This window comes from Colletotrichum truncatum, assembly GCF_014235925.2.
Source record: "Colletotrichum truncatum strain CMES1059 chromosome Unknown Contig_0004, whole genome shotgun sequence".
Taxonomy (NCBI): domain Eukaryota; kingdom Fungi; phylum Ascomycota; class Sordariomycetes; order Glomerellales; family Glomerellaceae; genus Colletotrichum; species Colletotrichum truncatum.
The window spans coordinates 865,396-884,356 of NW_027222401.1; the positions used below are offsets into that span (position 1 = coordinate 865,396).

The 18,961-nt window shown below is 52.7% G+C and overlaps 9 protein-coding genes across 9 annotated transcripts; 4 read left to right on the forward strand and 5 right to left on the reverse strand.

The window, feature by feature from the left end:
* Positions 1–548: 548 nt before the first annotated feature.
* CTRU02_207038 (40S ribosomal protein eS27) lies at positions 549–1,122 on the forward strand (the record flags this gene model as incomplete). The annotated part of the gene is made up of 3 exons (XM_036729342.1): positions 549–551; positions 812–874; positions 940–1,122. 3 exons carry the CDS (start codon positions 549–551, stop codon positions 1,120–1,122), a joined length of 249 nt encoding a protein of 82 aa, XP_036578849.1.
* A 1,148-nt stretch (positions 1,123–2,270) lies between these two features.
* CTRU02_207039 (uncharacterized protein) lies at positions 2,271–2,888 on the reverse strand (the record flags this gene model as incomplete). Its single annotated transcript, XM_036729341.1, has 1 exon — positions 2,271–2,888. The coding sequence occupies one exon, from the start codon at positions 2,886–2,888 to the stop codon at positions 2,271–2,273; it is 618 nt and encodes a 205-aa protein (XP_036578848.1).
* Positions 2,889–3,229: 341 nt separating this feature from the next.
* On the forward strand, positions 3,230–4,003 carry CTRU02_207040 (ribonucleotide reductase inhibitor; the record flags this gene model as incomplete). Its single annotated transcript, XM_036729340.1, has 1 exon — positions 3,230–4,003. One exon carries the CDS (start codon positions 3,230–3,232, stop codon positions 4,001–4,003), a length of 774 nt encoding a protein of 257 aa, XP_036578847.1.
* Positions 4,004–4,349: 346 nt separating this feature from the next.
* CTRU02_207041 (snare complex subunit vam7) lies at positions 4,350–5,973 on the reverse strand (the record flags this gene model as incomplete). The annotated part of the gene is made up of 2 exons (XM_036729339.1): positions 4,350–5,649; positions 5,738–5,973. 2 exons carry the CDS (start codon positions 5,971–5,973, stop codon positions 4,350–4,352), a joined length of 1,536 nt encoding a protein of 511 aa, XP_036578846.1.
* Positions 5,974–8,125: 2,152 nt separating this feature from the next.
* Positions 8,126–8,585, forward strand: CTRU02_207042 (mediator of rna polymerase ii transcription subunit 31; the record flags this gene model as incomplete). Its single annotated transcript, XM_036729338.1, has 2 exons — positions 8,126–8,233; positions 8,310–8,585. The coding sequence occupies 2 exons, from the start codon at positions 8,126–8,128 to the stop codon at positions 8,583–8,585; spliced, it is 384 nt and encodes a 127-aa protein (XP_036578845.1).
* A 548-nt stretch (positions 8,586–9,133) lies between these two features.
* On the reverse strand, positions 9,134–9,591 carry CTRU02_207043 (transcription factor S-II; the record flags this gene model as incomplete). The annotated part of the gene is made up of 3 exons (XM_036729337.1): positions 9,134–9,169; positions 9,237–9,523; positions 9,582–9,591. 3 exons carry the CDS (start codon positions 9,589–9,591, stop codon positions 9,134–9,136), a joined length of 333 nt encoding a protein of 110 aa, XP_036578844.1.
* Positions 9,592–10,486: 895 nt separating this feature from the next.
* On the forward strand, positions 10,487–11,348 carry CTRU02_207044 (ankyrin repeat protein; the record flags this gene model as incomplete). The annotated part of the gene is made up of 3 exons (XM_036729336.1): positions 10,487–10,513; positions 10,633–10,804; positions 10,885–11,348. The coding sequence occupies 3 exons, from the start codon at positions 10,487–10,489 to the stop codon at positions 11,346–11,348; spliced, it is 663 nt and encodes a 220-aa protein (XP_036578843.1).
* A 1,175-nt stretch (positions 11,349–12,523) lies between these two features.
* Positions 12,524–13,813, reverse strand: CTRU02_207045 (thaumatin family protein; the record flags this gene model as incomplete). The annotated part of the gene is made up of 2 exons (XM_036729335.1): positions 12,524–13,318; positions 13,367–13,813. The coding sequence occupies 2 exons, from the start codon at positions 13,811–13,813 to the stop codon at positions 12,524–12,526; spliced, it is 1,242 nt and encodes a 413-aa protein (XP_036578842.1).
* Positions 13,814–15,231: 1,418 nt separating this feature from the next.
* On the reverse strand, positions 15,232–17,040 carry CTRU02_207046 (uncharacterized protein; the record flags this gene model as incomplete). Its single annotated transcript, XM_036729334.1, has 2 exons — positions 15,232–15,431; positions 15,483–17,040. The coding sequence occupies 2 exons, from the start codon at positions 17,038–17,040 to the stop codon at positions 15,232–15,234; spliced, it is 1,758 nt and encodes a 585-aa protein (XP_036578841.1).
* Between the last annotated feature and the right edge of the window lie 1,921 nt (positions 17,041–18,961).

An 18,961-nucleotide genomic window follows, 5' to 3' on the forward strand; every position in this document is an offset into this window, starting at 1 on the left:
ACAAAAAAATCAGAGGCGAAAGTAGAAGATGATCAGGGAAAGAGTGCAAAGAGCCAGGCCGAGCAAAGGCGACTCTCTAACAAATATACAAGGTGACTTTAGGCGCCAGTAAAATGTCGCAGGTGCCTAAGTACCTAATCTGGAAGGGAATGACATGGAAGCATTAGGCACTTAAGGTGAGCAAACCGCGGGACAGTAACCCCGCCTTCACCGAGGGTGCAAGCTTCCTGCCTTAGGTAGGGTTTAGAGGAGCTCCAAGTCAATTTAGCCAATCATGGCATCAACAGGGCCCACGTCACGTGTCGGGGCTGCCAAACCCTACTACGCTAGTCCCAAACACCACTAGCGCTAAACTTTTTGGCGATTGGAGGCGAGAGAGGAGTGATTTTGACTGATGCTCACATCCACCAGCGAACTTTTCCTCCACCCCCATCACCGCTCAATCTCTGCGAGTGCCAAATCTGCTCTCAACACCATCAGATTCCGTCCAAGACCGACCGCACTCGCACCGATAACCGATCAATCAACTACCGATCAGATCAGTCAAGATGGTAAGACCCCGCCGTTGCTTGATTTTATGCGTGGCGACACGTGTGTGATTTCAACGAACCGCCGACCGAATGCAACGACCAAAAAACACGACTCTGGGCCGATACGCGAAGAAAAAAAAATTGCTAGAAGAGGGGGGAAAGATGGTACGGCTGTGAATTTCGATGGAACGGACCCATACGCCGACGCAAGAGAACACACACGACGACTGCGCGCACGCCACCATTTGATAAAGGAACCATCATGCTGATGGCTTCTCCAGGTTCTCGCCGTTGATCTCCTCAACCCCTCCCCGGCCGCCGAGGCCCGCAAGCACAAGCTCAAGGTAGGCCCGCGATGCCGCACCACACCCCTCCATCGTTGTCGGACATGATGCTCACACATGGACAGACCCTTGTGCCTGCTCCCCGCTCCTTCTTCATGGACGTCAAGTGCCCCGGTTGCTTCACCATCACCACCGTTTTCTCTCACGCCCAGACCGTCGTCATCTGCCAGGGATGCACCACCGTCCTGTGCCAGCCTACTGGTGGTAAGGCGAGACTCACTGAGGGCTGCTCCTTCCGCAGAAAGTAAACTGTCAGCGCGACGGTTTTCTTTTGAAAAAAGGGCCCTTGGGTGTTTTATCTAACGACTTGGACGGTTCATCACTGGTGGGACATCTCGGATCTGCAAAAGCAAGCGACCTGGGCATGGGCGTATAGACAACCCTGGCACAGGCTCTTAGAGTCTGCTGTCTTCGAACAGAACATAATCAGACACCTTTGCGGATAGAAGATGGAACATCCAAAAATTCCTTTTGACCAAATCAAAATCACAGGGGCGTTTGGGGTCTCCGGATATCCTTGCATCACACAACGAATCGACTGCATTTCTCTTACGTTTTGCGCGCCACCAAAAGAAAAGCACATTCAGAACCGCTCTCGTTCTCCTCTTTCCTACGTTTGCGTTTTACGTCTGGAGTTCGTTGTCTTCTCTCTGCATGGGGTGGACAGCTGGAAATGGCTTTTCACATGAGCGTTTGGGCGTCTGCGATGACCTGGACGTGAGGACGTGGAACCGCTAATTGAGGATCGCTTCATACCCGAGTGCAGTGAGTTCGGAGGAATCAGCACTGCTTGCGAAATTCAATGGTTTCCACACACGCCGCCGCCACCCTGAATGTGTTTTCCTTCCTGGTGATCTCGTAAAGTGTTGTGATGTGTGATATCTCGGTGAAGTGACGTGCTTGTATGTGTGCATGTATGGTTGAGTGATTTGCTATAATGAGTGTGCGTCTGCTTGTGTGTACCTTGACGGATCTGCGACGCTCCACAGCCCACCCGCCCACTTGGTCGTCTTCTTGTGGTGTCCCTCTGGGCATGTGGTCGTATAATGTGGGCTCGAGTATCTGTTTGGGAAGTGACCAAAGGTAATTTTTTTGTTTCACGCCATCGGTCAACCCGTGGCATCCGCAAGTGTGAAATCCGGGGTTCAGAAATTGCGTTTAACTTAACATAATTCACCATAGCAATACACTTCGTTGTTACGGATAGAGAGAGTCCAAACACGACGCTGGCCCTTGTAGAAACCAATTATCCGTCGACATGGACACGCAATTGGGACTTTCAGCTGGCTCACCCCCGGTATCCCTTGGCAAATGTGACGGCTCATACTACGCAGTAGATGGAAGTTTTAGCTGCTCAATGCTTAATCTGTCGAAGTTGTTCTGTCCTTCAGCATGCTTATGCTGAGGGGGGCTTCTTCTCATGGACGCATATTCCCTGCGGTTCAGCGCTAGCGTTAATTGCCTCTATGGGCCATTTCTGCTCATCAGAACCGTTTTCATCCAAGATCGCCGACTGGGCGACACCTCTACTGATTGCCTCCTCAGCGCCTAGAAGGGCATGCTGATCGAAAGTTGAATGAATGTCCAAAAACATACGTAGTGGAGCGTTCTGGATAGATTCTTTCAGTGTAGTATAGTTATTCATTGAGCAAGTCGTTTGAGCGACTTCAAAAATAGCAGTCCTGACCGGACAAACAAGGATCAATCCAGGGCCTACCGGCAGACCTGGGACGCTTGACAACGCCGTTGTCAGCCCGCTTCCCATCCGCGCTGGTTGGTTAGCGAGGGAATCCGCAGAGGCGCCAATCATCAGCAGGTCAATGTCAGTTTCAGGGCATGTGTTCCCCATAAAAGTGCTAAAGTGGCCCACTTTCGCGGTCGTCTCGCGAAAAAACACGGCCAGACGCGCATCGCCCCAGTCACCAGATCGCTCTTGGGCTCTTGCTTCACCTTGGAAACCACCAGCAACCTGGTGCGGCAGCGCAAGCACTACAGAATCTCCCCCACCCGCCATCTCGTATCGTCTTAATCTCCCGCCCACCACCCTCCAACCTCTCCCGCCTTCTCCTTTTTATCTTCACCATCTCCCCTCCCTCTCGCTTCTGTACCCCAACTTGCGTCATTCTTCACACCAGCCTGCGATTGTTTCTACGGTTACCATCGTCTTTTATTCTCCGGTCCGACAGTAGACACCTCTCCACTCTACCAACCTTGCCACTACCCGCAGCCCACGATCCTAGCCTCTCCAAGCTACAGTGCTCAGACCTCAACTTAACGACGGACAACAATCGTCAGTCTTCACTTACAACCGTAATCGTGGCCTGGACTCTCGACCTCCCCTTTCGCTGTGCAACAATGTCGGCCCCACGAACTAAGCGCCCCTTCGCCGGCGCATCAGTCGACCCTTCTCAGCGCCAGATTACATCCTTCTTTACCACTCGCTCCGGACCAGCTCCCCTGGCAGGCCCTTCGCCTACGCCAGCCGCCGCCGAGAACAATCTCCCATCGGAAGTTCAGTCCAACCTCCTCTCCGTTGGCATGCGTATTCGCAAGTCCGTTCCCGAAGGCTACAAGACGGGCACCTACAGCAGCTTCAAGCTGTGGAGCGATGACTCCGCCCCCGTCGTCCGGACAACACTCACCACTGCCTCTCCCTCAACCACCCGCAAGCAACGCAGCGCTGCTAACTCTCAACGCGAACTCATGCCCTTCTGCGGCATCAACAAGATCGGCGGTCTCTCTAGTCAGCCCATGGCCGCGGACGATTATGACGATGTGCCCAACATTGACGACGTGCCAGGCTTGAGCAGCTCTCAGGAGAGCGTTGAGAGTGTTGATGTAGCTGATAACGTCGTTGGCGACGGACGTAGCCGCAAACGCTACTTCGGTGACGATGATGATGGGGGCGACAAGCCGGTGCAGATGTGGGCAAACCACGCAGCGTGGCTGGAAGGTGAAGTCAGCCCTTGCAGCCCGGCGCCTTCTGGGTGGGCCAACGCGAGAACCTTTGCAGTACCACGCAAGAGCCGCAGGAGCAAGCCTGTGGTTGAACAGGAGAACCTTGCCCTTGACGACTTTGAGGATGCGGAGTTTTTAGTTACCCCTGACACGGACATGAGCGACGCATAAATTGGTTGTTGGTGGATTAGACGAAGTAGAAGGGAAGTTGTATGATGCATTATTAGTTGTTACTGGAGTACTTGTGGGCGCGTGGAGTTGATCTGCATGTTTAAGGGGAGGATGACTACTTTCGTACTCGGCAAGAGCTGCTTTGAGGACTTTTGTTAATCGTCTCGTGGAAGCAAAGAGAGCAAACTGCTCAAGATTTTGGGCCATGGCTTGTATCATATCTCTAGAGAAGAGGTTTTTCTTTTACCTCTACGGTTTATTTAGATAACATAGGCTATCCTGGGAAGGCTCATAAAGCCTGAAATTGTACAATTTTTCAAACATATAACCCCTAGACCTCTTGTGCCTAGACTGGCTGTGCATACATACCTGTGAATGGGTCCCGGAATTCGAGTAGATCGCGTTGCCCGTAAAACTCGCCAGCAACTGTCAGAATCATGTTGAGCGTAGCCCGCATGTTCATGCGAGCTCGCAGCTGGCCCGACATGTCCTCGTCGTCATCGACCTCGGCCGTCTCGGTCGGCACTTCTGCCGCTGTCGTATCGAGCCGGGCGAGAAGACGAGCTCGTGCCTCTTCCAGCGTTTCGGCCGGCGCATGTTGCTCCGAGACTTCGCCCTCGTCTACTTCGCCGTCCTCAGAGACATCCATCGGCTCAGCCTTTTGATCGTCATCGACCTCTCCGTCGTCGACTTCGTCCTCGTCAGCTTGATTCTTAACCGGCTGCTGTGCTTTTGAAGCGTGTGCCTCTGAAGTGTTCTCCGTTGTCTGCTTGGCATCAGCCTTTTCCGGCGTGTTTCCCTCCTCGCCATCCCTCTCCTCGACTTCCATCTCCCTCAACACATCCTCGTCGTCGGAGCTCTCGTCCACAGCATCGTGAACTCCCAGATCCATCCCTTCCTCCTCCAGCGCATCCCGCAATGCCGCCATATCTGCGAGGCTCTGCATCATCAGCACTGCCCTCCGCCCCAGGTCCCTGACCCATCCAATCTCGGCATGGTTCAGCTCTCCTCGTTCTGGCAAGCGCGCCAGCAGAGCCCAGAGCCAACGGCTCGTCCGCTCGCGCAGTTCATATCCTCTCCTAAGGAACTTGCCGCCTAGTAACACTCTGATTACGCGCAACACGCCGTCCTTGTCCATGGACGCAACCTGGGCCGGCATTGGGTCAGAAGAGCGCAGGCGCTGGGACCATACAGAGAAGGTGGAGGATTTGGGACCGAAAGCGCCGACATGGTGGTCGTGCGTCCGCGGCAGAGCAGCAACGACAGAGGCTGGAGGTTGAGTATGGAGAATCGCACGGAGGCTGTGGAAACGGGAGAGAATGGAGGCGAAGTAAGCTCCATGCAGTGCAGCTTCGGAGTCGCCCTCTTCGTAGTCTTCACCTTCCCCCCATTCGCCATCATCGTGCGCACCATTTTCTCGTCTATCGTCCCAGTTGTCTGGTCGCGCGGTATATGCGCCGTCGTGGTAGTATCCCCGAAAATCACCCTGGCCTGAAGAATAGATGTCGCGGTCCTCCTCTACATCCTCGCCTTCTTCCGCTTCATCGTCTTCGTCTTCCCTGATACTCTGGAGTTCCTTCGGCAGTTGCGGCCCAATGGGGATCTTTGGAGCGACCAGAAGGTGCGGTATCCCGTTCGCTTGGCACCTAAAGTACTCACCACATCAGCATGGGGACACTAGACTTGACGGGGTTCAGCACAAGGCGTGAAAAATCTAGGGAGCAGACAGCTTACCTTACTGACTGAAGATACGCCATTGCATCTCCGTCGTCCTCAAAATCGAGGTCAGGGTCAACGGGGACCGTTGTCGCGCTCTCCGACGTCGAGAAGACGTATTTCTGACCCCATGTTGGGTCGATGTGGGCGTTTTGGTGATCTCGCGTCTTGGGGTTGGGCTTCTTGCTGCGTTTAGGAGCTGGCTCGACAGAGTCGCCGCCGTCTGATCCTGCGTAGTTGCGCTTCGATGCCATGGTTGGCACGCAAGCGTAAGGGGAACTTTTCGTGGATTCTCGGAGAGCTGCGGCTGCCTGGGGGGTTTCAGTCGCGAAATTTCGTGATGACAGCTGCTGACGGTATGCTCTGTGAGCATGGCCCTGGCCAACTTTTTAATGGGTCCGAAATTGGCCTTATTTAGTGGGTCCACTAGGTGCCGTGTTGCGCTTCACCGAGCCACTCGAGCTTCACCGTGGCTTTAGGCCTGACTTCAGCCATAGTTGACTAGAGGCTTCTACCAACCGTACAGACGCTTTACTTTATCCTTAACTCCATTAAACTCTTTTCCTTCTTGCATACAAACATTTGTTTCAAGCAGGAACCAGTGGTTGCTTTTCCAGGATTGAGATTCCTCATTGGTCATGTCAACGTTAGCCGGCCGATATGGCTGCAATGGTTGCCCTTCCGCTACTTCCCATCCATCTCAGTTGTTAAGATCATGATTTGGTAATAATCAACTGAGCGCTCTCGTCGGTAGGTTGGCTGTGTGTCCTAGTGGTGCGGATGTCTTTGAACCTGCCACAGCACCGAGACTATGTATAATGTGACTTTTTTTCGGATTTTGATTGTTCAATCAACTGATTACATGACTGTAAAACTCCCTATTTACGGGCCTTATCTCATTACGCATGAGAATAATTCAAAACTTCTTGGGTTTACTCATTGCGTTGGCATCAAAAAGAATTTGAATGTAAATTATTTCAAAACAATAAATCGCCGTAAATACTTCGGGCCACATCGTAACGCGATCATTCGTGTTCGTCCAAGCTCAAATTCTATTGACAGAGTCTGAATGAATCCATTTTTTGCTTATTGAATTGTAGAATGTATTTGTCTCTGGTTTATTGGAACCTGTAAGAGCAAGCTGTTCATATTTATCGAGAAAACGCAATATGCACGTCTGAATTTTTGGTGTTTTATTTGAGTCAGTCAAGCTCTCAATTAATTGCAGGAGTTTTTTTTCTATTTCTGTCCTAAAATTCTTCAAATATCTATATCTATATAATTTATTTGGTACTCAATACTAGCCACCAAACCTGTTTCTATCAAACCAGCTTCTAGTGTGATATTGTGCTGACCAGCATCGCCTGAACTACGGATTGAGCTGTGAAGGCCACCAAACAAAGACACATCACATGCTACGGACTAGAAATACTTTTTTAATATGGCTTTTGCTTTTACATGATATCTCTTATCTTGTTGACTTGCTTGAGAAACCCTTGCCAGCATGGTTGATATTTCAGGACGACTTGTACATGTAATAGCGTTATAATAGCTATGCCTAGTGGCAGAATCGTATGTGAATCTATGCAGTAATTTTCTACTTTACTTATACACAGATATAAGCCACTTATGGTGCCGTTAGCGAGGTAAGATGACAGCTATGAATGTCAAAAAAGATTGGCCCAAACGTTGGCTCTGCTGTATTTTGCGCCTGCGTGCCATCGCTCTATGCGTACCCAATATTGAACATCATCAGAGGATTTGCCTTCAGTGTCTAAAAAGGCACTATGCGAGCCTTTAAATTTAGCAACGAGATAATAGAAACATGACTTACCGTTGTTTTGGTGTTCACTCTCTACAAGATTCCAACGCATGGACTAAAAACCCAAGCTTTGAGAGTATTTTCTTCCCTCCAACCCTTGTAGTAGCCTTGCATCGACAGTCATTATCGGTATAACATTGGTAAAGCTTGATCAGCGTATCCAAAACTCTTCGTGGATGACTTAGGGAGAGCCTATGATAATGTTGGTTTCCAGTAAAGCGGGGCCTTGCAGCCTTCACGGAAGCTACTGCAGCCTGCTAGTCTTGTGCAAGTAGTTGATACCGTTGAACTTGTAAGCTGGCTTTACTTACTTTAGTGACTTAATTTTACAAGATACCTCAATAACATAGGAATTCAGAAAAAGTATAAAATTGACCCAAATCCAATTTTCTATGTTTAGGGAATACCTTGGTTCGATCACTTGCTTTGTTTTAGCTGAGGACATGTCTCTTGTTACCACACCTAACAAGAGCTAGCGCCAACCCTGGTCCTAGCTCTGATCCAATTCCACTTCAATCCATTAGCGCAATCAACCATCACTCCTCCACACGCAGAATCACCAACCCGTCACAGCAATCGCAAAGATGGCCACCTCAGCACCATCCCAAGATGATCCCTCACAGCCGCCCGCACCGCCAGCGGACAACGAGCCTGTTTACGGCGGCTTCACGCGCTTCGAAATTGAGCTCGAGGTACTTTCCCAGTCCGCTGTTTCCCTGGCATTCAACCACAAAGTACATAGCTAACTAGCGGTCGCATCGCGCGCAGTTTGTCCAAGCCCTCGCGAATCCGTTCTATCTAAACCATCTTGCGACGCAAAAGCTCCTCAACCGTCCCGAATTCGTCGCCTACCTGGCCTACCTGCAGTACTGGACCCGCCCGCCCTACCTCAAGTACCTAATGTACCCCGGCCCGACGCTCAAGCACCTGGAGTTGCTGCAGCAGGAGCAGTTCAGACAGGACATCATCAGTCCCGACCTTGTGCAAAGACTGGTTGACGATGGGATGAGGGCAGCGGTGGAGTGGCACCGGAACGATGTATGAGCTGTGGACGTGATTGAGGAAGGATTTCCGGAATGTTACGCTGAGATGTCACGTCCTATTGCTCTCCCGCTGGGATAAGAGGTTCCGAACACGCCAACGACGAATGCACATTTTGGAGCGGCGAAAAGAGGCGCGGACCGATGTTTATGAGAAGATCGCCTGGGGAGGATACAAGGATCTATGCCCGCATGGGAACATGTGGCAACGCAACTGCCACGCGACTGGAGCGAGATCACGAACCGATCTTATTGCGCTGAAGCAGAGAGCAGAGGATAGGGGCTAGCGCGAGATTGTCTTGACCGCTGTCGTAGAGGTGACGTTTAGAGTCAAGGGTGCCTAGCAGATCAAGGACATGGGAAAAAGAGCCCGCACGGGTTTGACGAGTCTAATTCTGAGGTTATGTATCTCACAGCTAACCTCCAAAAGGTAGAAAATTTTAAGCATGTTCTGCCCCGCGCGCAGCCGTGATCGCGCCTATATAAACCAAGCCCAATCATAAATGTACCCCAACGCCACGCAATGCCAGCCAACATATATACCAAACTCGTTTAGTTTTCTCTCCACCGAGTTCCGCAGGTCATGCACTGGTTCTCAAGTCAGTGGCCCTTCCAAACGAATGTCCATGTAACAACCGCCGCCCAACAAACATACCTTATAGAACGTGGTCATAGGCTCATCAGCAGAGCGGATCTGCACTTGAAAGAAGGCAGCCTCTTCTCCGTTGCATCCATCCTTGGGGCATTGGGCGCGCGCCTTGTCAGCGTTGTCCCACTCGCCGGGACCGCCAAAGACGTCCTCGCGCTCCTTGCGCTCGAAATCGCGGCGCGAGTAGATGGGCTCGGTAATGGCGTGCTCAAAGGGGCAGGTCCGGCACTCGAGGCGGTTGCGGACGCCGGCGTAGGCTGAGACGGTAAGGATGTTCGCGCAATTGGGGCAAACTAGACTGTGGTGTTAGAGGTGGACGGCATCCGCATCGCAGGTAAGGGGAGGCCTTACAGAGCAACATTTTGGCGGCGAGAGCTTCTCAAACGTACTTCGGGTGAGTTTTTCGTATGCGACGTGTAATATGGCAGTGACAATGATAAAGACGCTGTATGCGCGGGGCCGGGTCTTGATAGCCAGAAAAATTCAGCGGGCCTGGAATGCGACGGTGGGGGACGAACCTCTCTATCTCTTTCGCTCTCGGTCAAGAGTCACTCTCACCTCAAGCCAGCGAGAAAAAAAGTCTTGGCGCAAAACAGCCCGAACATGCGGGCCATCCCGCCGGAACCTCGCTCAAATAGAAACTCCGTGCCCCTCTTTCCTTTTCTTCGAGTCGCACCCCGCCTTACCCGTCCCATCAGCGGGGCAAAACACCGCTGGGACAGAATCCTTTGTCCCTCTGTAGAACCCCCATTATAGTGACAGAGGTTACGTACCTCACCCGCTAAAAGCAAGCAGCCCCTTCTCATCAGGGGTCGGTCGATCTCACTGCCACCTCCTGGGTCCTGGGTGTTCCCAGCCAGCTCTCTCCCCCAATTACGCCCTCCACCAGCCAAACTATCACTGCCGACAAGTCCCTTTTGGGCCAAGTGTACTTCACGTTTGTCTCTTGTCTCTGCCTTGCTGAGACGAACCAACCCGATTCTCCAGACATCTTCTTCACGTTGGGCACATTTGCATTATCTTCCTTGCGACGTACATTCCACTTGCGCGAAAGCACCATTTTCACGATATTACGTAGCATTCGGCAGTCGACGCCATCTCTGTGCACTACTTACCCCACCAACCGAGCCTACCTCCCCTCCTAGTACCTGACGAGCACCGGCCAGCACGGAGCCATTTCGAAACACCATCTCACCCCCAAACCCAACCTCGACGTCAACGAGCCGCATACGACCGAAACGAAAGAGCTGGCAAGCATGGCGGATGACAATGAGGAACACGAGGTACGTTTCCCTGCTTTCACCCTCCATTTTACTCCGGAAATATCCCCAAAAGCCAAGCGCAACCATGGCGTGGGGAGTGAATGGGTTGGGGAATGCCGACTGACGAACGACCGCAATAGGGCGCCTCCGTCAAGGAGCTCCTGATCGAGGCCTGCCGCCGCAACAACACCGACCTCTTCAATGAGGTTGTTGCCGACATCAAGGACGAGGACGAACTCTCCCGCATCCTCAACGAGACCACGACCGTCATGGGAAACCACCTGTACCACGAAGCTGCCTCGCGAGGAAACTGTGCGTTTGCCCCCCTCACCTTTTCACCCCCTACAAACTGTGAAATCCATGATGCTAACAAGACACTCGTTAACAAACAGATGAGATAATCGACCTCCTCCTGGATCAACCAAACTTCGAATGCGACCCCGTCAACCGCCTTGAGGGTGACACGCCGCTGCACACCGCCATCCGCTGGATAAACTCGGAACCCCCTGCCCAGCGCGAGTTCGGCAACGCCCTCGTCGACATGATGCTCGAGGCCGGCTCCAACCCGCGCGTCAAGAACAAGGGCGGCCTTACCGCCATCCAGCTTGTCGACCCCCGCAACACGGCCCTCCGCGAGCTCATCCAGAAGCACGAGTACGCCGCGCTTAATGCTGGTGACTTCATCAACGTCGAGTCGTCCGCCCCCAAGAACAAGGCCCCTCCTGTTCCCCAACAGCAGCAGCAGGTTGTGCCTGACGATGAGAGTGGCGAAGATGCCGAGTTCAGCGGCAGTGATGACGAGGAAAGGGCCGAGTGGGAGCGGAGACGGCAGGAGAGGGCCGCCAGGAGGGGTTGATTCTGATTATCTCTGGGTCCTATAAGGGCCGGGGGGGCCGAAGATATGTCGAAAGACCTTTCACCCAGATTTTACCTTTCTCAGAGGAGTATACACTGCAGCGGAGGACATATTTCCGTCAACACAGTGTTGAAATATAAAGGACTACGGAAAGAGTCTCGCTCTGGTTTTCCGCGGGACACAAACATGTTAGACCATTACCTGTTCTCGCTACCGGAAGGAAACTTTTGGCAACAAAAGAAAAGAAAAGCACCCAAGCGTACACACACACAAACGCACCAAGGAGAAACCAAACAGAAATAGGGGTACCATATAGCCCATCCAACACATAGACTCGGGAAATTTTTTTTTTTTGTTCTTCCATCAAGGAGGGCGGGTGGACAGGCGGCGATGGGGAGTCGTGGGCGGAGGAAAGGGTGTTAGCGAACCGGCTTAGACGGGCAAATGTGAAAGTTTACGTTTTTTTATTGTTGTAAATCCACATCGCCATCATCATTTCCATCATTGTCATATCGAATCCGATTGGTATGTGAGTGAGTGTGTGTGTGTGTGTGTGTTGACCCCCATGCATGTATGTATACACGTCTGATCGCGAACGCGGCTAGAGGTGGAGAGGTAGAGAGAGGGAGTTCGTTCCAGAAGACGGGAGGCATGCGGCTAGACGGCAGTCATGCCGGTGTCACTGCATCGGATACCGTTTCCCAAAAGCTTAAAAAATTGTCCATCTTGCATACCGCACTGATGCATTCTGCAACCGCACCACATACATGTATGCGTTTGTATTCCAACGGTGTGTAGGTTACATTAGTCACCCGAAATATACTGAACAGCTATAGACATTGTGTTATTGACGTAAAGTGTCACAGAAAAATAGGCACCAAGTACAAGCGCGAGGTTTATCCTATTGTTTGATACGGGTATAAGGTTTCTAGGTACGTGAGGGAAATGGAAAACAATAAAAGCAGCAGGTTCTGCCATGGTTGCTGATTGCTGACTCTCAAACCTCGAGTCCGTTTGTGTTAATCGTTCTCATCTGTCATCAGTCCACGCCTCATGTGATCGTTCTAGGGTATCCTAATGCCAAAATTCAAGCAGAAGAAAGAAAAGAAAAAGCTACGACTGATTTCGTGGGGGCCTGCCCATCGTCCTCAGTCTTTGAAAACGTCCGCCCTCCCTCACCAGCTCATTAGTAAGGAAGTAGCGGCTGCCACACAAATCACCAACACTGATGTGGATGCTGGGCCGGAAGCGGTATTCTGTTCACTCTGCGACTCTATCCAGGAGTGGTTCTTAACCAGATCCAAGTTCTTCTGGCTCAAGAATCCGGCGCTTGCGAGCTCGAACAGCTGTGGTCCTAGGGTACGTAGGATGTTAGTACTCCTTCCCGCGGGACAGAAGACTACCTCCCAGCCACCGCCTGAGGGGATGATGAAGGTTGACGTCTGGTCGTCAAAGGCGAAGCTATAAGCATCAGGGCACATAGCCTTGGCATGCCTGGAGTATAAGCCTGGCTTGCACTTGTTAGGATCGTGCCATTTGCCGACGCAGCAGTCCTGATCCGCATTAGTGGCGGCACACTGACTCTTGCACGGGCTAAAGTCAGGACGCTTGATGTTGTCATCCGGGTACGGATAGACACCGTCACCTGGTTTGTCAGGTGGGTTGGAGAGCAGCGGCCACGGACACCAGTCTCGAACGCTCTCGTTCGACTCATTCGGTTCCCAGGGCACTGGGTAGGTGGTGTTGGTATAGATGTTGCCGGTCGCCGAGCGCTCCGCCATGAATCCAGGCGTTGCGATACAGGCACAGTTGGTCAGGTTTGGCGGGATGTATGTGGTATTCCCAGCAGGAATGTAATTGATACCCACCGGGATGTTGTAGCCATCAACAAGAGATATGTCGTAGAATGTTTGTCTTCCGTTGACACCTCCTGCTAGGTTGAATTCAGCGAGCGTAGATGGAACAGCACCCTATGCTTGGTTAGAACCTTTTTCGAGCATACATGATATTTCACTTACACTGAACTCGCAATCAAGCTTTCCAAAGCAGTCTCCCGTTGTGCAACCAGCCGATTCTCCATTGACGGTGCAGTTGGTGCGTCCCCACGCTCGGCCTTGCCATGTAGGACCGACCCAGAGGTCTCGGCTGTCACCTGCAGCAAGTTCGAAGCCACCGGTCCCGGGGCCGATACCATGTTGCGTGGTGATACCGGGCCAGATCGTCTCAGGGCATGAGTTGGTGATCTTTAAAGGTATTCTCCCGTTCCAGTCCTCGGGCGGTCCTCGCCTGGCGGGGTTATACCGTTTGTTTAGTTGCAAATAGTCGGTCTTGTAGTTGGGGTTGTTGCTCGGGAAGACAATGGCATTGGTAGTCGGCAGCTGGAACACAAGAGTCAGCGCAAGAACCAGGTCTCGGCTGGATGTCGCCGAGCGCTTGTCGCCTTTCCTCGATGACAACTGTCTCATGGTCTGCGTATCAGAGGTTGGCGGTCTTCTGCCGAAGTAACTCAAATAAAGTAAAGAGGTAACGGCGAGAATCAGCAATATAGGATCGTGTTTAAGACAACCAGAGAGTTTGTATAAGTTGAAATGCGGCGATACTTCATGGTTCAGGGGCCCCAAGCTTCCATGACCCGACGACACGACAATCGGGCAAAGATATACGGACGGCTTCTCTGAAGCGGTGATTCAGCGCCACCAATGGTTCGTGGCGGACCTGCGTCCAGTGACGTACAGACTGTCGACAGGAGAGCGAATAGAAGCCAGGGGCGGCAAGGTTCCAAGAGGTGATCGGCCTGCTTGATCCAGGGCCAATACCTGATTATCCCTGTAGACGCGATATAGCGTCAGAGGGTGCCAGGTGGGAGCCGCGGGTTGGTTGGATAGCTATAACAGGAAACTGGGTCATAGGGCAGAGGGTAGGGTCTTAAAGATTATGCCCGCGGAGCTAAAGATGCAGAGGAGACGGGTAGGAAACGTCGATGGTATTCAGTCAAAAACTCCTGTACAGTTGATGATGTCTCGTTTTTCCCCATTGATGAGACGTTTCTTACAGGGAGGGGGGAGGAAAAAAAAGGAGAGGGGCACTGTTCCATCCATTTCATCGTTATTTGCTACTGCTGCTCTTCGTTACTGCAGGGCCGGACCTTGAGTTGTTAGTGACTGGGGCTTTCCCTGTTTGGCCCCTTGCCCCGCGTCAGTTCTGGACTAGGCTTCACCTCCGAGCTCATGTGGCTGTGCCGAGGGTTGTTAGAGCGGTCAGCAGGAGAAGTATTTCCAGCATCAAAAAAATGCTACGCGATACATTTCCAACGAACACAATATATCTTGTACACAGCCTCAGTCTCGTCACACCTTTGCCTTCCTTACAGCAAGATATATGCCATTGGCTTGTCAAAAATATACATTGGAAACCATCAGTCTCGACGTGCTCTATGGTCTAGCTTCTGCACCAGCTTGCCCCTCGATTTTCATAGCCAAGGTCTGAAGAGTATTGAATTGAGACCCGCCAGCATCGACCTTGTGGTGCTTCACAGGCTTCTTCATCGCAAAACATGGTTGGCATCCGGGATATAAACGTGATGTCTAGGCAATTGATCTTAAAATAACTTGAATTGTCCCATGCTGGGAATGTCGTGCGTCTACAACTGACTACAGACCATCATCCTTCAGTGTCGTAATAAAAGCCTCCCAAAATCCAACCCTCTTTTCCAGTGATCTGTTCTGGGAGGTCTCTTCGTGAGATATATACTCTTGGCCATTATTAGCCTCGGCTGTCCTTCCGACTCCTTTCACCTTTTCGAGGTATCATCCGAGTGTATGGAAACGAAATGCCCAATGCAAAGCGGCAAACATTATCAATCTTCTCTTCATCCCCGCCATTTTTATCTGAAGCGAGCTCTGCAGCGACCCATAACCTCGCCTTGGCAAACTAGTTCTGCGCTGAATTCTGATCCGTCGAGTGTCAGGTAAATGTCGAAGTAGACACGGTAGAACGTGCCCTGTGGCGTGTCCATCCTCTCAAAGTCCTTCTCGAGATTCTTGCGTGAGAGATCGGATGTGAGGGTGACAACTTCCTTGATACCTAGAGGGGGGTTAGCCAGAGTTGTCTCAGCGAGAGAAGCATGCAACTTACGAGGATCCTTGGTGTATTCAGGGCAGACGTCGTCATCACATGCGTAGAGGATGTCCTCGTACATGAGAGTGGCGCCAGGAGCGACCTGTCGGAAGAAGGAAACCTTGACGGGCTCGCCAATCTTGACCTTTTGGCCCTTCTGCACAAAGATTTGTCGGGTGAACTTGCAACGATCCTTGCCATCAAGGGATGGCACACGGTAGGCTTCGGGGTGGTATCCCTCTTTGAAGGGCTGAAGAGTAGCCATGAGGTAGTGGCGACGGGCAACACGGTGAGTGACGACGCGCTCGGTGATACCGGCAGTGACGGCACCCTTAACAATGGCTGCAACGGAGTCCATAGGTCGGACGACCTTGGACTGGAATTGGGGAGGGACGTGAAGCTTGATCTGTTGGAAGAGGTACTCGGACGCACCGAAACCACCGACAACGAGAATGTTCTGAAGGGTACGGTTCTGGGCCTGGATGGCAATGATCTGGTTCCTAACAAGCTCCAGAATTCGGTTGACGACGGGCTCGAAGCACTGCAGAATCTCCTCGTTGGTGAAGGTCATGTAACCTTCCTCAATACCAGCCTCGGGGAACTCAGCCTCAATGCCAACATCGACGGCCCACTTTTGACCATTGTTGCGGAAATCGGCCTTGATACGGTTCTCGAAATCCATGATACACTTGGCGTACACACGGCCGGCAGTCTTGGACCCATCAGGAAGCTTCATCTTGCGGATCTTGGTGCGCAGAATGTTGCTGAAGTTACGGTTTAGAGCTGTTGAACCACAAGAGTCACCGGATCCAGCGGTACATTCGGCTACAGTGAAGGGGTTCTCGTCTTCAACTTCGTAGGCGATCAAATCGACGGTACCACCACCACAATCGACGATGAGGACAGCGTCGTGCACCTTCAGGTTGAGAAGACCGGTCTTGGAGCAGAAGATAGCTGCCGCCTCAGGCTCGGAGACAAGAGTTAGGCGGTTATCGTTCTCATCTCTGAGGAAGCCGGCCTGAATGGCAGCGGCTCTAGTTGCGGCCTTGCCGGCATCGTTCCAGATAGCAGGGACTGTCAGATAGTAACGAATGTTCCTTTCCTCACGGTTGAACACTTCACCAAGCGTCTTCTGCAGCGCTGAGCGCATAGCTTGGCGGAGCTTGAAGAGGTAGTCGGCGGCAACATCAATCTCGGACTTTCCGGGTGGCAGAGGAGGCAGGTTAATGGGGTCGATATAGGTGTTGCCGGAAAGCATCAACTGCAACTTGAACCACTCGACCTTTTGCACACCGGGCTTGGGGTATCCAGTGGGAGCGAGAGCATCGGCGATATCGGGGCCCCATCCGACAACCTTCTGGTACTGATCGTAGTAGAGGACGGTAGGAATCTTGAAGAGAAGCATTGTCAGTCGCAATTGATCATACTGCACACACACCCCACGCCTCCGAGATTCCAACCTTTTGCTTTGTGTATGAACCAGCACCGGGCCATTCCGTAATAATGTCCTCCTTTGCCTCGTTGTTGGTAGCAAAGGCGAAAGCCACGCCGGAGAAAGTCGTACCCTAGCAGACATGTCAGCAAATCGAACCACCCCGCCATTTCGAGTCCCAAGGGCCACGTACAAAGTCGATACCGACAATCAGTTGAGCCTTACTCCTGCTGTTGCCCTCAACCTCAGCGGCGCTGCCGCCTCGCTGGTATTGCGCCATGGGGCCTCCGGGAGGGCCCTGAGGAGGGCCCGGGGGAGGGTAACCGGCACCACCACCGCCATACTGAGGAGGGCCGCCCATGGGGTGTCCCTGGCCACCGACGGGAGGAAGCTGAGGCGGGTAGCCGGCGACGGGGGCACCAGTGTTGATAGGAGGCGGGCCGCCAACCATTTGGCTAGGCGGGGTGCGAGTTGGGCCTTGGTTCGTCAAGGGGCTTGTGCGACCGAGGGGAGGAGGACCGCCGGGAGGGTAGTTGGCCGAATAGCTCGGTGGGCGGTTGCCGGCGCCTGGGTGATTCATAGGGGCGATGGGGACAGAGGAGGTAGAGGCAATCGAGCCAGGACGGACGGGGATCTGCTGCGGTATTTGAGGGGCGCCGGACGGGTGGCCTTGAGGAGGAGGGGTCGGGCTTGGTGTCTGGTTCGGGTCGGGCGTTTGGATGCTGGCAGTTGACTTGCGTTTACCGAAACCAAAGCCTTTCAGGCGGGAATTGGAAAAGCTCATAAGGGAAGTGGTTTTGGAGGAGGGAGGAGGGGGAGGAGGAGGAGGGAAGAGGGGAGGGTAAAAGGGACTCGGGCCTCAGGTGGGCAGGACAAGCAGAGGGTATATCGGTTCGGTTTGGGTTGCAGCCGCGCGGTGGTGGTGGTGTCGCCGGGCTGGTCCTGGGCGCAGGCTTAGGCTTTGGGCCTTGGGCTTAGGACTGAAGTGGGCGCTGCTGGCTGGGACAGGACAGGACAGGACAGGCCGGGGAAGGCAAGGAAGGACGGGCAGGACAGAATGGGATGAGATGGAACAGGCTGGGGGGGGTGGCAGCAGGAGTAGCAGTAGTCAAAGTCGCAGCCGGGAGTCGGAAAGTGAGTGAGAGTCAGTAAAGTCAGTCCAGTCAGTTTAGACAGGATAGGACAGGACAGGACAGAACGGACGGGGCCTCAGGACTCTTTCTCAGCTGGCAGTCTGGGCTGTGACGGTTCAGAGGGGGGAGGGGGGTGGGCGGATTTGACAAGGACGAGAAAGTGTGGGAAGGAGGAGCGAGAAAATAGAATGGGCACTGAGAATGGGACGTGAGGTGGACAAGCGGACGGGGATTTGGGGGGGAGGGGGGTGAACGGGGGGTGGGTCAAGGGCCGTGGGCTTTTTTTTCCCTTCGTTTTTGGGAGAACGAAAGACGTGAGTGAGCCTGGGCATAGGCGTGGGCTTGGGAGCTGGCGTTCTTGTTTGGTGGTGTGTGTATGTCGTGGACGCTTGTTGTTTTCAATGGTTAACCCGCCGTTTCTGGGATGATGCGATGCAAAGTGATACACCACTGCTTAAGGTACGGTGCGCCGGCAGAACGAAGAGACTTCTAGGATACGGTGGACAAGAGAATGGGACGACCGGGGATAGGACGACTTGTGTGTTTTTTTTTTTCTTTTTTAGAGAGTATCCGTTTTACTAACAGAGGTGGAGGAGGCAAGGCGTGGAGGCGGAAGCAGTGCAGTGTGGCAGATGCAAGCCCTGTAGACAAAATTGATGCAGAAGCGCCTTGATGCCGAGTATTAAACACGAGGTGCAGATGCGGCAGATAATGGCTATTACCCAGAACGAACAAGATAGACCAGTAAAGGATCAAGGATTGGAGTAGGATGATGATGCTATGCTGATGAGGCGCGATGATGATGCCAGTGTTAGCGGGTGTAGAGGTAAGGAGACCTGCTAATTCCATAGGCTTGCAGAGGGGACGGCTGTACAACCCAAACTGGGGCCGTGGGGTCAAGGTAAAAAGGTAGGTTGGGTAGTATGGAGAGA